The sequence below is a fragment of the Drosophila navojoa genome, chromosome X (genome assembly GCF_054131105.1).
Source record: "Drosophila navojoa isolate 15081-1374.11 chromosome X, UAZ_NAV_1.0, whole genome shotgun sequence".
NCBI lineage: Eukaryota > Metazoa > Arthropoda > Insecta > Diptera > Drosophilidae > Drosophila > Drosophila navojoa.
The window spans coordinates 27,874,947-27,891,271 of NC_142895.1; the positions used below are offsets into that span (position 1 = coordinate 27,874,947).

The following is a 16,325-nucleotide window of genomic DNA, read 5'->3' on the forward strand; positions in this document are numbered from 1 at the left end:
AATGTAAAAATTGTGATTAAAATCTAAAATTATCTTAAGGCAAGCCAAAAATTTTAATTTAGTTTGGATATGAAAAGTGCATTTCAGTGAGAATAGATATTATTTAAAGACTGTATTACAAATAATACAACAATTTATTTTGGGAACAATCACTAACTTTTAACTTTACAGCTTGAGTGGCCAAATTGGGTTGTACACCTGTTAATTGGTTGCCATCTCTGCCCGTTCAGGTGGGCGGGAAGAAAGTTCAATTCGAGAACTTAATAAAAACAAAAATTAAATAATAATAAAAAATGGGAAAAAGTGCAATTAACGGAAAGCATTTTAAGCGAAATACATTGTTCAATTTGGGGCGTGGCTAGCTGGCGTGGGCGTGGCCAGGTGTTTTCTTTGATTGGGAAACTTTCCGTGCAGCAACTTGCGCAAATTGCAAATGGTTTAATTAAGCGCAACAATAAGAGTGTCATTATAATCGTCGACAGCCATAATAATAAGGGCAAGCGCTAAACGTCGAAGGGAGCATTGCTCCAATTTGTGGGCGCGACACGCCCAACTTTAAGTTGAAGTGCGATTGCAGACGGTTCGCATTGAATAATTAAAATTTTAGCCAGCAAATGACTGTGATGCGGATACACACAGTGGAGCTTGACTAAGGCGGCGAAGACACTTTTAAAGAGCTAAAAGTTTGGAGCTCGATCGAAGAGATGTATGTATAGTACTATACAATATACGCTTTTGTTAGTCATTCGTTGCGGAAACTGTACCAGAGTTTTCTAGTCTAAAAAACAATGTTGTGTTTGGCTGTTTTAGACGAGGGGTTTTGGGTTAGGCCAGGCCAGCGGAGGCTCTTCAATATTTTAAACATCCTCCGCTGAGCGACTTCTGTTGCGCCAGTGAAAGAGAAAGCGAGACAGAGACTGAGCTGCAAAGAGTACATGACGTTGATTCGTCTAAATAAAGGCGTGCGTCGTACGCACACGCAGCCACCCATTCACACCCATTCACACCCACTCGCGCCCGCCCACACGGTGGGCGGCTGTCGGTCAGCTAATGAGACCCGACCGCTGCTGCACCAAATCAGCAACTGGCGGCGCCTCAAATTCTGCCTTTGCCGTGCCGTCATTTGGCAATGTCGCAAGATGTGGGCACCCCGAGTCAGGGCTCATCTCGGGCCGTGGGCAAGCATAATCTGAGGGAATCTGGAGCTAAGGCATGTGCTGCCGTGCACACTTTCAGCTTGCCCCATGGCTGGCTGGCTCTTTGTTTGTCCAGGCAGCGGCGCTGCAGCTAGATTCAAATGCAGCAGCTGCCACTTGGGGTGTGGCTCAATTACAACAACATCGAGGAACATGTGCGGCATGCAGCAGCGGCGGCAGCGACGGCGAGCGGTGAGCGGCGAGAGGCATGCGGCATGCGGCATGCAGCTCTTTTGAATAGAAAACAACTGAGGCAAAAGTGTTTCGGCACTTTCTACACATTTTGTTGTTGGGCTCGTGTTTGTTTGGGTATTTGGAAAACATAGTGTAGCATTATACTATATATGTATACAAAGCAGCTGATGAACATGTCACAGGCGAGAGCAATGAAAAACACTTTTGTAAATTAATTAAACTATTATCTAAGGAATTTAAATATAAATTATACCAAAGTTTGCAGAGTAATACAATTTCAGTCGATTGCTAGCAATCATGCTATACTCTGTCTACTCCTCCTAGAATACTCTACAAAAACATCCAAGAATATTTGATGTATAGCAAATATGACAACTGCCTTGGACAGTTACACACACACACACATAAATGTATAGATATACATTAATATGTGTATGTATGTACATATGTGTGTCTGTTCTTTCGCATCACCGGAAATACATATAGACACGTTTAGCGCCTGCTAAATCGGGTTTTGAGAGGGTCTCTATTGACACCCTGTGAACGTCTGGACACTATGATGATTCACAATTTGAGGATTTAGTTCTCTGCTGAAATTTGATTGATTCGCTATGCACTCAAAGGGCATTGTTATTGTTGTTATTGATTAAAGACATTAGGGATACTGAGTAAGTGGTAAAACATTCAATATTATACAAACATTTATACATTTTTGTATCATATTGCAGTACATATAACTTGAAGATAGCCTATACAAGCTAGGGAAAAACAAGTAGAAGTACTCTCAAAAAAATCGAAATAAAACAACTGTGCTTACGATATTTAGGATAAGAATTGTCGACAAATAGTCTGTAACTAATATGGTAAGGAATATATAAATGCCTTTATGTAGCTTTTATGACTTATATGAACTCTGGGTTCACATGGATGAACGGACAGAAGGAGGTGGATAGTCGATTGATAATCGTCTGCCATACCTTTTCGCAAAACCTCTATACCCTAAACTTCTATTTTCAATGGCATCAGTGTATAATAAAAGAAAGTGTTAATAAAGCAAATATTTCTAATACTTTATTTCTATATCTATATTCAGGAAAATATATTTATCTATGATGCTTTTTACTTTTCTTTTTTAGCCATAGCCAAATAGGAATTGCTTATTCAAGTCATCTCAACTATTTGCGTTTGGTCCCGAGGCGAAAATATTACTTCCTGTCTTTTTTATATTCATGTATATATATTTTTTTAGATTTTAATGGTATTCTACATATTTCTATAAATATATTTTTTCAAACTTTAATTGTATTCTTTAAAAAAAAGGGAGCAATAATAAATTTTCAGTTTTGTCCGGGAATCCAGTTGAATTAATTTCGAATTGAAATACATTTCGTATAAAAAGAAAAAAAAAAAACAAGACAAACCAGAAAAAAGTAACCCTAATACACATACAATTCCATTTTCAAATTCATGCATATACATGTATTCTTCCTCAGGGGTTGTGGTTCTACTTTGCTCAGTTTCATATATGAAAACACAGAAAACTTGAATGATTTTTTAGTGATATTTATGACACTGTAATGTGAATATATACTGAAATAAAAGGTACCTTTTCTTATGTGTAAGCTCAAACTAATAGAAATACATGAGCTGATATGATTTGTTAGAGAAGCCTGCAATTGATTTGTTTCTGACTGTTAGCACATAGATCGACATAAGTTCATCAACCTGACACATTATAGGCATTGCCAAGATAATCCATGATGCATATAATTTTCGGACATGCTCCTCCGTACTACTCGTGAATTCAGTGAATAAAAAGAATATACAAAACACAAACATTGCTACAGCTCCAACTCTCGTGTAACTTTTATGGGTTCTCTCTGATAAAAAAAAAAAACAGAGATATTATTTTTATGCTGGGTGCGGACAGGGGGGTGGCTATAAAAAAATGAAAGGAAAGAAAAGAAAAGCAAAAGATATAAACTATTTGCTATGGCTACATACCCTATTCATTTGTTTTCAATGGATGAAGGGATAAAATAAATTAATGGGATCCATAGGATAAAAATGCGCAACATTTTGGCGTATGCACGCGATGGGATTCCATTGCATGCAGCTACTAAGGGCTAGAAGTTGAGGTTGCGCTCTCTTTGCTCTCCCGATAGAGAGCAGCAGAGCGCTATAGCGGCAGCTGGAGTGACAGGGTGCGCTAGCGCGAGCACGCGCGTGCCAATTGTATAGCCATCTCTGTCGCACAGCGGCCATTGCTCTAATTATAGGTTAGGGCAAGCACAGCATAAGACAATGCTCGGATTGGTCGTTGCCATCGCGTCGGCGCGCAGCACGCACGCAACGGGGCGTCGCCAAACGAAACTTGTTTTGAGCGCGTGCTTGCTTTTATGAATGAACCGAAAAAAACACACGCAGAGAGCGACTGAGAGGGAGAGAGAGAGAGAGAAAGAGAGAGTAGCGGCGCCCTCTGCTCGCCGGCTAGCTAATACATCATCATCAGCAGCGCCGGCACAAGCAGCAAACAGCAAACAGCAACAGCAACAGCAACAACAACGGCAATAGCAACAGCGATGATCATAAACGTAGCTCGCATTCGGTGGTGGCTCGTTTTATTGCTGTCTCTTTTGTGCGCTCACACACACAAGAGCTGCGCCAATGTTAGGTGTAACTGCGTCATGATGAATGGGAATGGCTGCTGCTGTGGCAGCGAGAGAGCGTAGCGTCGACGAGGCTGCGGTTTTCGATTGCCTGCTTGCTGGCTGACTGGCTGGCTGACTGGCTGGCTGCCTGAGTGCAGTCGCTGTCGCTGTCGCCGTCTCAGTTTGCCAGCGCCGCACACAGTCGCACAAGCAGAACACACAAATACAACAATTGCAAATCGCGCTCTCTCTTGTTTTGACGCGCCCTCTGCTGTTTGCTGTTGCCGTTGCTGTTGCTGTAGCTATAGCTGAACGACGACGACGACAACGCCTTCGCCTGACGTTGACGGAGCAGTCGCCGCCAACGACAAAACGGGAATGGGCCCAAGCTTTTTGTTTGCGCTGGCATCGCGTGAAACAGTTGCAAGCCTTTGAACGATCAGCGACGACGCTAAAAACTTTTGCGCGGATATATTTTGTTTGTTAGTGCAGACGCCTCCTGTCGCCAACGTCGCCGCCGACGCCTTAGCACAACGCAATATCAGCAACGACATCGACATCGACATCGACATCGACATCGCCATCGATAACAAACAATAACAATAATAACAACAACAATAATTTCAACAATCACATACAGTTTGAAGTGCGTCTTAGTGCTTTTAAATTCAACTTCTGCTTATTTTTTTTTCTGTTGTAAGTTGTCCCACGCGGTTTATTGTTTTGCTTCAGTTCTAACTGTATTCGCACATCTTACATTTGATTCGATCGCGCTGCCTGTGACGATCAGAGGCTGGCGCCAGCGTGTTGCAGTCACGGCTGAAAGCGTGACAGTTACAGTGACAGTGACAGTGACAGTAACAGTTACGGAAATAAGTATTTGCACAGCATAAGATAATAAGCGACAACAGCTACAACAACAACAACAACAACAACAAGAATCAAAAGAAAGAGCAAATGCAAATCTCTCCGAATAACAGTGAAAAGTGAAAGTCGAATCCTCAAGAGAATATTATTTTTTTGTTGCATATTTTTTATTGTTTGCGACTAGCGCGCGTGTTTCTCTCTGTGTGATTCTCTCTCTCACTCTGTGTGTGGTTCTTTCGAGATAGTGGCCTCGTCTTTGGGCGACTTTGAACAGCGAGCGACTTTGTTTTATGTGTGCTTTGTTTGGAATAATCTAGGTTCCTAGGCAAATCCCTTTGCGCGCACGCCTCAAAATTACAACACCAACAGGAAGAAAGACAGCAGCAGCCGAAGCAGCAGCAGCCGCAGCAGCCGCCGCAGCAGCAGCAGCAGCCACTGTCGCCGCAGCAGCAGCAGCAGCTAAAATGTTAACGGACATGACACCAACCGCCGGCCAATTGTACGGCTCACAGATTCCGGCTATGGCGGGCATGAACATCACCAACATTGCGACACATTTGCAGAAACCACAGGTAAATCCGGTAAGTGCTACCAGCCATACGCAAATACAATCCAATTGGCAGCTTCTTCTTCCGCTCTACCTTGATTGATTGTTGAATAGTTAGCAATCTTTTCTCCGCAGGCAGTTTTAGTACCCCTTAGCGCCAAGAGTTGCTAACACCTTGTGCCGATGCTCAGCTATAAATGCAATCGGCCCAGAGCCAACGTCTTCCTTAGGTCTCAATTACGAACTCGAATTGATGAGCTTTTGAATAGGTTACTCTTCCTTTGCTCACCCTCTACATCAATCTTTGGGTATATAAAGACAACACTTTGTCAAAGCTTCCAGTTTTATTTATATGAGCATTTCTCTGCATACGAATGAATCTACGTGAAATTGAAAATCGTGTCTGGTATAAGAAAATGTTTGAGATCGTCAGTAGTATGTGAAGCATATCTGTTTATATGTTTGGCTAATTAAACAGAAAAGACATAAGGATCAAGTTAATAGGCGAGTAAGACACGCCCATTGTATGGCGTTAAGCATATTGAACAAAATTGAAATACATTTCTCTTTTGAATCAAAAGCATTTCATTATCATTCAATATATGTATATATATATTATATATGAATATATAGAATTCTGTATTTAAATACGCAAACAGTTCACTTAAAATGAGAGACTTTGCCTATGCTAGAATTGCTTTTTCATTTCGAAAATTAAATTGAATAACAAAGCTAAAGCATATATGCTGAATATGCATTTATTTTTATATGTGAATAATTCTAGATATATAATATATACAAATTCTTATACTCGTATCACATTATATGTATGTATATGCTTCACATGCATCTACTATATATGTACATCTCGATATCTATAACTTATAGATAGTATATACAATATTTATATATAGCGCTCAAAGATATTTATTTATCTTGACATGATTCGATCAAGTTCGTACGCCTGTTTTGCATGTCATGCACAAATTAGCCTTCATAGAAAAGTGTCCCATTCACCTAATGCATATTAATACACGATGCATACATACGTAGATACACAAGTAGTATGTACGTATGTATGTATGTTTGTCTACAACTATTTAATTATGTATGTGTATAATTGTGCATACACACGTTTCTTATAAAATGTGATGATATTTTTAACTTTATCATAATGGCTCTGACGCGGGCACAGATACAATCGAGCTCTAATTAATTAGATTACATAGTTTTAATGGCCATTGCGATGGCAGATATGGCGGCTCAGGTGTTGAAGCAGACAAATACATGTATTATTATTTATAATACTTTGATGTTTACTGTTCACTGTTTGCTGCTCGTCGATTGTTGTTTGTTGTTTGTTGTTACTTTGCCATGTTATCGCATTTGCATTGGCATTTGTCAGTTGCTTGTCAGAGTTTGTCTCAGCGAGTTTGCGGCAAATCAACCACTTACACGGCAATGAGCCTGACAATACCTTGGACAATGGCAACATTTTCTATTTTTATTTTCTTGTTGCTTTTTGGCAACAATGCCGCAGCGGCAGCAAACGCCGTTAAACGCCATGGCAATTGCCGGGATGCCGCCAGGTACGAGAGCGCTGAAAGGGCCACGCCAGGGCAGGCGCTGGAAAACTCAGTCACCCATGATGGGCAGGGCTTCCTTTGTTGTCTCCCTGCGCGCCGATCAACGAGACTCCATGAATTAAACAAAAACGAAAAAAAAGAACATGTATCTAATGCTGCTGATGAGTCGCTGAGTCCCTCTCTGAGTGTGAGTTGAAGTCAGTTTCGAAATTGATTTGATGCGGCTTGTTCAACGCGTCGCGCTCTGTGTGCAAACGAATTTCACGCTACGGCTTAGTAGCTACGCACATCAGAGATACAGCTACAGCCATAGACACAGATACAGATACAGATACAGATACAGATACAGATACAGTTACAGTTGCAGATACAGGTAGGCGATACATGGCAATTATGTGGGCACTCAGGTATGCGCTGCTTCTGAAATCAATTATTCGAGCTCACTTAGGTGACTCGAGGTGCCAAAGTCAAAGTTGACGTGATTTGCATCTGCGATCGAATGGCGACAAAGGCAGATCGCAGATATGGACCAAGCCGTAGACTCGGGGTTCCATCAGGTCAATTGCTAATGCTAGCTCAGCTCAGCTCAGCTCAACGTATCTGCTCAATCTGCAGATACACTCTGCTCTTCCTCTGACAGGCATTAATGATGATTTTGCCAAATACTCATAGTCGATAGTTAACAAACTGCTTTGATCGCGCCGCCTGTGAAACGTAAACATAAATCGAAACTAAGGCAATGCTACTTGAACGAAATCAATTTCAAAATTCCTAATGATGATGATGATGATTATAGAGAAAAGACCCACACACACACACACATACACACACACACAGCTCCCATGCAGATTATATTTATTTTAGTGATATTTAGAGCAGTTTTTCCAACTAAAAATTACCTACAAAATAACCGAAAAAAAAACAATACTTCAGTTAATAAATGTGATGTAGTTTTTATATTCAAATAATGCTGTATATTCATTCATAAATCAAGATTTATTTTCATTTAGAAATAATCTGAAATTTCTTTGTTCTTCAAGAACATACAGTGGGTTAGCATTAATAATGAATCTTACAACATATAACATTAAAGTAAAAATATTTTTCCTTTATAAATATTATGAAAGTCTTGAATTCTTAGATGAAAAAAAAAGAAGTGGAAATACTTATCATGTCCCCATATATCGCAGTATAGCAGAAGAGGTCGATTCATAGAATAATTTTCATTGTGAAAATGCGAAAATAAGTCTTGTTAGGAATTCGTTACCTTTAACAAGTAGAGTTGATATCGAACTGGTCGGTAATGCAAAAGGTATTGAATAATAAGTATAATAGTAATATTATTCATGTATATTAAATCGAAGTCAAAGCGTTCAATTCAACAGAGCTATATTTATATAAAATACACAAGTTAGCTACAAAGATAACTATAGAAAGAGCTTCATTTTGTTACATTTTATAATTATAAAAACGGTGTTTTTAAAACACTACACTTGAAACGTATGGAGTTAAAACTTAGTAAAAGAAAGAACAATGTTTTTCGAAACTCTAGTATATATCATGTAAACTAATTTATCATCCTAGCAAAAATAGTCTTAAACTCCCAAGAATAATGGAATACAAATAATTAAATTGAATAAAATGTTAAGGTTCCTTTAAATTGAAAGCGTAACAAACTTTTCTTCTACTCGTGGGAGCTGGGAGTATACATTTACTTCCTTGGCTTTTTTCGTATGCCCAAAGTTAAATATATTTACAGATGAATAGAGCAAGGTAAAGACAGAGAAATTATCTGTAAAAAGCACAGCATCTATCTATAATATCTTTACATGGCATATGTCTCTGAGGCATCCATAGTCCGTTGGGGACGCATGCTGACCGAAATTGATAAAGTTTTTAGCCCGGCTGGCAGGCTGGCCTAATTGCATAACACTTTCAATAGAGTTGGCAACGTCCAGTAATGGCCATTAACCATCCGGTCAAATAGGCGCAAAATTGTTGGGAACTCGTCTAAGCTGCCGTGCCGCTCGCACTCTGCGACTACTTATGATGCCTCAGTGAGGTGAAGTGTGTTGCATGGGGCATGGGGCATGGCCAGGCTGTGCCACAAGCAAAAAGTGTAAACGCCACGAAACTACGTGCGTCATTCAAAATGTAAAGCCGCCGAAGAAAATGTTCTAAACGGGGCTAGAACGAGCTGTAGCCGGCTGCTCGCTCGCTATCGAGCTGGGGCCCCGATATGCATATTGATGGAGCGGGCAGGCGCTTATTAAAATTAATACCACATCAATCATTTTACAAACGTGCTGTCGGCCAAGTTCAAAGCCAGCGCTCGGCTAGACTCGACTCTAGACTCCGCAGCGGCCCTGCTCGGCGCTCTAATCTTAGGCTCTGTTTAAGAAAGTTACACATGCGCATTGGTTTTAATTAAAGGCGTTTAAAGACGCGACGCGAAATACAGAAAAAAAAAAAGAAAAAATATTGAGAAAAAAAAATATGATAAATTACCAAGACAAACTGAAATTAACATTTATGCTTGAAACAAAGCACAACATGTGTTTCAGTCGAAGATTCAGAGAGTCAGACGGCCGGACAGTCGGACACTCGGACACTCGGACGGAGTCTGGCAGCAAAGGCAAAGCGGTAAAACGGTACGCGTCCAAGTTGCGGCTGTTAAATTATTGAAAATCATGCAATGCTGTTGCTGTTTTTCCCATGAACATCTCTTGGACTTGACTCGAACCACTCTCTGAACTTGGGCCTGGGTACCGGTACGGGTAAGGGTATGGGTATGGACTTGGGCACTGTCTGTCGGCATAATCAGCATAACAAAAGAAATTAAGCAATAATATATTAATGAAAATACAAATGCACAGCGAGCTGTGAGCCAGCTGGAGCAAGATCGCCGCGTCATTGACTAATTTGTTGTGTTTTCAACACGGTTAGGCGCCAGGGCGTCGCTCAGCGGCAGGGCATCGGTAGCCCTGACTGCCCCGAACAGCAGGCGCCGTCAGCAGATACCCACTCAGTCCGCCAGTCAGCCAGTCAGTCAGCTTATATTTTTCATTCGACTCGTCTATTGTGTACACAGCGAGAAATTATTTCAATACAAACAGCTCAAATAATGCGTAATTGATTTTCAGTTTATACAATTTTATTGAGAGCTGCGATTCCCATAAGAGACCTATTTGCAAATGGAATATGAATTGCTGTTACGCATCGGATCTTCTTGGGTAGATCCAAAATTGAATTCTGATTGAGTAAAGGCCTATGCATAGATGTTATGTACAATTATAAGTAAACAAAACAAAAGTAAGCTATATGTATATAAAAAATATATGCATGTATATATTAAAGTAATCTTTGGATTAGCTCGAATATATAAAGCAAGCTGTGGCTATAATCGATTCCATATTTCAAATTTTTGATACCATATTTCACTTAAATAAGCTAAACTTCTACTGAATCGATTCCGAGCCTGACTTGATTTTCATTCAAAAATTTCTTTCAGTATTGGCGTGGTGGCTCACCCTATAGAGGGCCCGACTTTTAGCTTATTTCCTCTTCAGCTCTGCTCGACATATTTACCTCATATTATTTGGCTTAATGAATGCGCCTCGCTTTGTGCAACTGTCCGACCATTTTCACCTTTGACAATGGGCTGGGGCTGGGGCTGGGGCAGCGGCAGCGGCAGCGCAATTAACTTGCGTCATCTAGAAATTTAGGTGGCATGATGCTGCTAAAAAGTCAAATGCAGGCATATCAAAAGGAACAAAGTGCAGTGGAAGCGAGAGCGCAGTACAAGGTCGCTCGCTCCTCGGCTCATCAAAGGCGCCGCTCGCGAGCGTTTTTCAATTGGTTTTCCAAGCCGTCGCTGCTGCTGCTGCTGCTGCTGCTGCCGTGGCTGCTGCTGTTGCTGACTTGCAGCTCGTCACCGTCAGTTGCCACCGCGTAAAACGTCACTGCGGCTCGGGCAACTTGACGCTGACAGACGGCTGGCAATCGCGGCGTATACGCAACGCATAATGGAATTAATCAGATTTGTTGAAAGCCCTGTGACAGTCAAGTGAAGCAATTTAACTGACGGCAGCAAGCAAGCTCAGTTATTTTTTTGCTTTTTTTTTTTTTTTTTTGTTTGCTAACTCTCTCAGCAGCGATAAGTATCGATCGGCAGTCAGTGCATCGAATGAGAAATAAGCAAAAGTTAGTTGACAAAAAGGATTATTCAGTCAGTGTACTTGTCGGTGCTGATCTCTTAGAGGGTTGAAGATGGCAATAAAGTGCAATCATTCGCTTACAATATTCATATGAGTCCATCTTAATGCAATGAATATTGTTTCAGAACAAGCTCAGTCAAAGGATATATTATTGGATGATGGTAATATTCAGTTTAATGCCTCTTATACCCTCTGCTCATATACAAAAACCCGTTCATTTGTTGCTATGAAAGTTGTATTCGAGTATATAGAAAATATTTAAAGTATATCATATTGGTATATCACACATTCCGATTCACGCAAAATCTTAAAGCATAATAGAGTCCTAAACAACTAACAGTATGACTCGCAAGAACTTCTCTCACTTCTCACACACCCAGTAAAGAATTGTTAAACATATCTCATATTTTCAAATGCAATTCGCGCTAGAAACAGGAAAAGCCAAAGGATTACAAAGACTGGTTATAACAAATGTCACTTAATAGTTAAAGTGCATAATTTAGATATGCCAAGCAATTACAAATGGCAGCGGCAGCAGCGGCAGCAGCAGCAACGTGCATAGCTATGTCATGATATATGGACAGAGTGGACTTTTAATTAAACACGCTCGTCGAGCTGACGACGTGTACGCTTTATAGTGCCAGCCAGAGTGGCAAATACTTTGAACATGCTGAATGGGCCCCAGAGGAGTACAGTTCAGAGCCCTGCGCCGTGGTCGTTGCACCTTGGACTCGCCTTTTATGCTTTACTCCATTCATTATATATTTAGTGCTCATTTGACCTGACATCGCAGTGCTAGCGCTGCTTGACGTTGACAACGCCTTACAGGTGATAAAGTGCCACGACCAACAATTTATGAATATATATATTGTATGCATATAGAATATAGTCAAACAAATGTCCAAGGGTTCTGATCCTAAGACCTATGAACGGACTTGCGAAATGTTTTTTCAAATTTTTAGTCAATTACATATCGGTATGGAATTTCATCATTCATCGCTGAAAAACAAGTTTAAACAAGAAAGAAAGCTCTAGTCGAGACAGCTCGACTACGAGATCCCCTGAACCCTACAAGCAACTGATATTTCAATAATAATTAGCAAACACACACGCACACACACACACACACACACACACGCATACAAACAAACAAATGCATATACACACACTCACATATACAGGCGATTGCGCTTGGGTTGCGCTGCAGTGGTGGCAATATTATGAGAACTTATTTGTTGAATAATTTAATTTCTAGACGTACGATCGTAATGAAACTTTCAGAACGTAATCATAATGTTAAAATGTATGTGTATACCGAATCACAAGTCTCTAGTATTTGATATACGACTTTTACAAAGATGAGGGTGAGGGGGTGGATTTAGGGGTGGGGGGTAAATTTTAACAAAAACCGAAATTGTATAAAATACATCTTTATATACATTTTAAATTTGGAGACTCTAGCTTGAAAGATGTAGGAGATATAATTCTTTAAGTGATCGTCGATAAGGTTTTTTATCGATAAAAAAGTATCGGAATGAGTTATCGTTTTTTAGTGATAAACTCGATATGCGCGTGATATATTCGGACATTTTAAAAAAAAGTTGAAGTCTCTAGCTCTTATATCTTCTGAAATCGACGCGTTCATACATACGGACGGACGGACAGACAGACGGACAGGGCTAAATCGACTCAGCTCGTCGCCCTGATCAAGAATATATATACTTTGTGGGGTCTGCCACGCCTCCTTCTGCCTGTTACATACTTTTAACAAAACCATTATACCCTGATTTCCCATTTTCAATTGGTTCAGGGTATAAAAAAAAATGCTGAAGAAATTGAATTTGCTAAGAAGCTTAAAAATCATGTTTACAAATTCTTTAATGGATACTTTTTAGAAATTATAAAATATAATATAATTTGCCTTGGAATTGTTTCTGACCAAATTAATTCCAAGCATTTTTCTTAGTCATAATGTGAATTATAAATCAAAGCTTCGAAATTTGCATTATTTCTACACATTTTGATTGCTTTGAGGGTTCCAGAGAAATTTGAAAATTTTCGTTGAGATCTACACTATACTACACTACACTTATGCTCTGTGAATTTATACACCAATTTGCGGAGGCTTTTGTTTAAGTGCTTCCCTCATTCGTCTCTTCGTGTCGACATCTTAGCAACTTTCTCAGAGCCGTCCGGGCCGGGCTGAAAGCAAGCGATTTCTGGCAATTTTCATGTTGACCCGTGCGACGATTGCAGGCAACCGAATGCCAACCGGCCAATGCATCAACAATTTATTGGCGCGAAGTCAAAGCGTTTGTCAGCGTTAATTTGAATGCAGGTTCATAAGTTAATCAATATACAATATGTATGTATGTATATATACAGCTCTACAGATCGAATGGAGGAGGTGAGGTGGTGCGGTGGTGAGGTGGAGGGCCGGAGTGTCCGTGGCGGGCAATCAATTGACGGAGTCAAATGCGAAACAGCTTTTTGAATTGTTTGATCGTGCTGTAAATTTGCTTTTCGACTTGGTGACGACGATGTCGGCGAGCTGCCTTATATGGCAAAGCCAAGGCAATGCAGCTTAGTTAGCCAACCAGCCAGCCAGCCAGCCAATCAGCCAGTTGGTAAATGTATCTATATATATATATATATATATATAATATATATGTATGTATATGCATCTATTCGCTGTATTACTCGATCAAAAAGGCAACTGCAACATCAACAGCTAAGCAAGATTGGGTTACGTTAAAACGTTTGCTGCAGAATAAAATGATTTATGGTCTGAATTGCAGATAATTGTGATAATCATACCGCAAGGGCGCAGTCGCAGTCGCAGGTTTTGTTTTTGTTCGAAATCGATATAAAATCGAGATGGGCACTGGCTGCCTGGTTCAGGCGGGTCTGTCGAGTCTGTTGGGTTTGCTGGGTCTGTCTGCTCGGGATGCGTGTCTAAAATGCATAACAGTTTTTTGGTTTCTTAAGTTCTTATACCCTTTACGAGCTGATTGAATGGCATTCATGGTATTTATGGTTGGTGTTTTCGCCCCATGTTACACACAGTTACAAGTAAACCATTTCAATTTCATTTCGCTTTTGCTGTATATCTTGTAGTTGTTCGGCTAGTGAATTGATCTCTTTAACTTAATTGTATGCATACTTTGTACGTTAAGTGTCTGAACTTTTACTTAAGTACAAAATACTTATTAATCAGGCAAACTATGCGAAAGGAATTTAAAAATGTTTATATTTGAGTTGATACTTTATTAGTTAATGCTTCTACTTAATGGTAGTCACATATTGTTAGGTGAAATTTAGTAGTTATTACATTACTCAATTTTTAGGTAGGAGATAAATGATGAATATTTTTAATATTATATGAGGTAAAGCCTCGCCTCTCTTGTAGAATCTTAGCTGCATTATATATAAATTTGATATAAGGAAACTGTATAGAAATTGTCTTCCTTTGTGCATCACCAACCAATTACAATTTTCACAATTTCTTATACATTTTTTACACGCTTAATGATAGAGAGACAAGACACAAGACACAAGACACAGATCACACACAAAGCGAACTGTAACAGAAATAGAGTCGCCCTCCAGAGGCTGCAGTTGGCTCCTATTGCAAAGGGGCTTAGAGAGGATCTGCTGCGTGTTAAGCGGATCAGGCGACCTACATGGCGGACAGTGTTCACTGTAGGTGTCATTGTGTTGACGTGATGCAGTTTGTTTGTCATAACGGATTTGGCTTTGTTGCTGTTATTCTGTTTATGTGCGCAGCTCTGTGGGCTTATTTGCTTAGGCGGCTTAGATGAACCATGGGCCATGGGCCGAGGGCCGAGGGCCGAGGGCTACACTGAATCCGAGTTAGATTCTTATGGATTTATGGCTCGCTGTACATTTCATGTCATTTTATGTGGCCATATTTCTGGTAGGTGCTGAAGTCTGTTGACGGAAGAGACAGACTAAATGTCGAGGCGAGCAGACGCGAGGAGCAAAAGAACGAGCGCGACGGATGCTCGTAAAAGTTGTTGCTTGTTCGCTGTTGGCTCTTGGCTGTTGTTTGTTGTTTTGTTGCTTGTTTAGTGTTGTTCGTTGGCTTTCCGCATGCTTGCAAATATTTTACAAATGTCATATACGCATAGTGTTTAAATATCTCCAACTTTTTATATTTATTAACTGTGAATAGGATTTCTTGTTGTACGTTTCTCCTTTCCTTGTTAAGTAAGTTGCATTTGTTATGACTCTGCTCCAGCTGATTTGTTGTCCGAAAATGCAATGATTTATCTGTGAGGGAACCAACAGCGCCTGTTGTCGTCGTACATATACACATACACACATATTTGTATTGATTTATGGCCTATAAAGTGCGGCACTGTGACGAGCAGTTGCTAAGAGAAATGGGTTCTGCGTGACGACAGGGCTCGAGTGACAAATCATATGTTGTTTAAATGCCATACTTATACTTATATTTATACTTGTACTTATACTTATACTTATACTTATACTTATACTTATACTTATACTTATACTTATACTTATACTTATACTTATACTTATACTTATACTTATACTTATACTTATACTTATACTTATACTTATACTTATACTTATACTTATACTTATACTTATACTTATACTTATACTTATACTTATACTTATACTTATACTTATACTTATACTTATACTTATACTTATACTTATACTTATACTTATACTTATACTTATACTTATACTTATACTTATACTTATACTTATACTTATACTTATACTTATACTTATACTTATACTTATACTTATACTTATACTTATACTTATACTTATACTTATACTTATACTTATACTTATACTTATACTTATACTTATACTTATACTTATACTTATACTTATACTTATACTTATACTTATACTTATACGTATACTTATACTTATACTTATACTTATACTTATACTTATACTTATACTTATACTTATACTTATACTTATACTTATACTTATACTTATACTTATACTTATATACTTATAATCAGTCATTATGCCACTCATATATATCAGCATAT

General features: G+C 39.3%; 1 protein-coding gene across 2 annotated transcripts in view; it reads left to right on the plus strand.

Annotated features, from left to right (window-relative positions):
* Positions 1 to 4,212: 4,212 nt before the first annotated feature.
* Positions 4,213 to 16,325, plus strand: part of Sp1 (transcription factor Sp8) — a 32,014-nt gene continuing 19,901 nt past the window's right edge. Inside the window, exon 1 of one of the 2 annotated variants that reach the window (XM_018110223.3) lies at positions 4,213 to 5,490. In XM_018110223.3, the coding sequence (XP_017965712.1) occupies positions 5,374 to 5,490 (117 nt within the window). In that variant the 5' untranslated portion in view covers positions 4,213 to 5,373. The remainder of the gene's footprint in view (positions 5,491 to 16,325) is intronic. The other variant, XM_018110220.3, reaches the window with a different exon arrangement.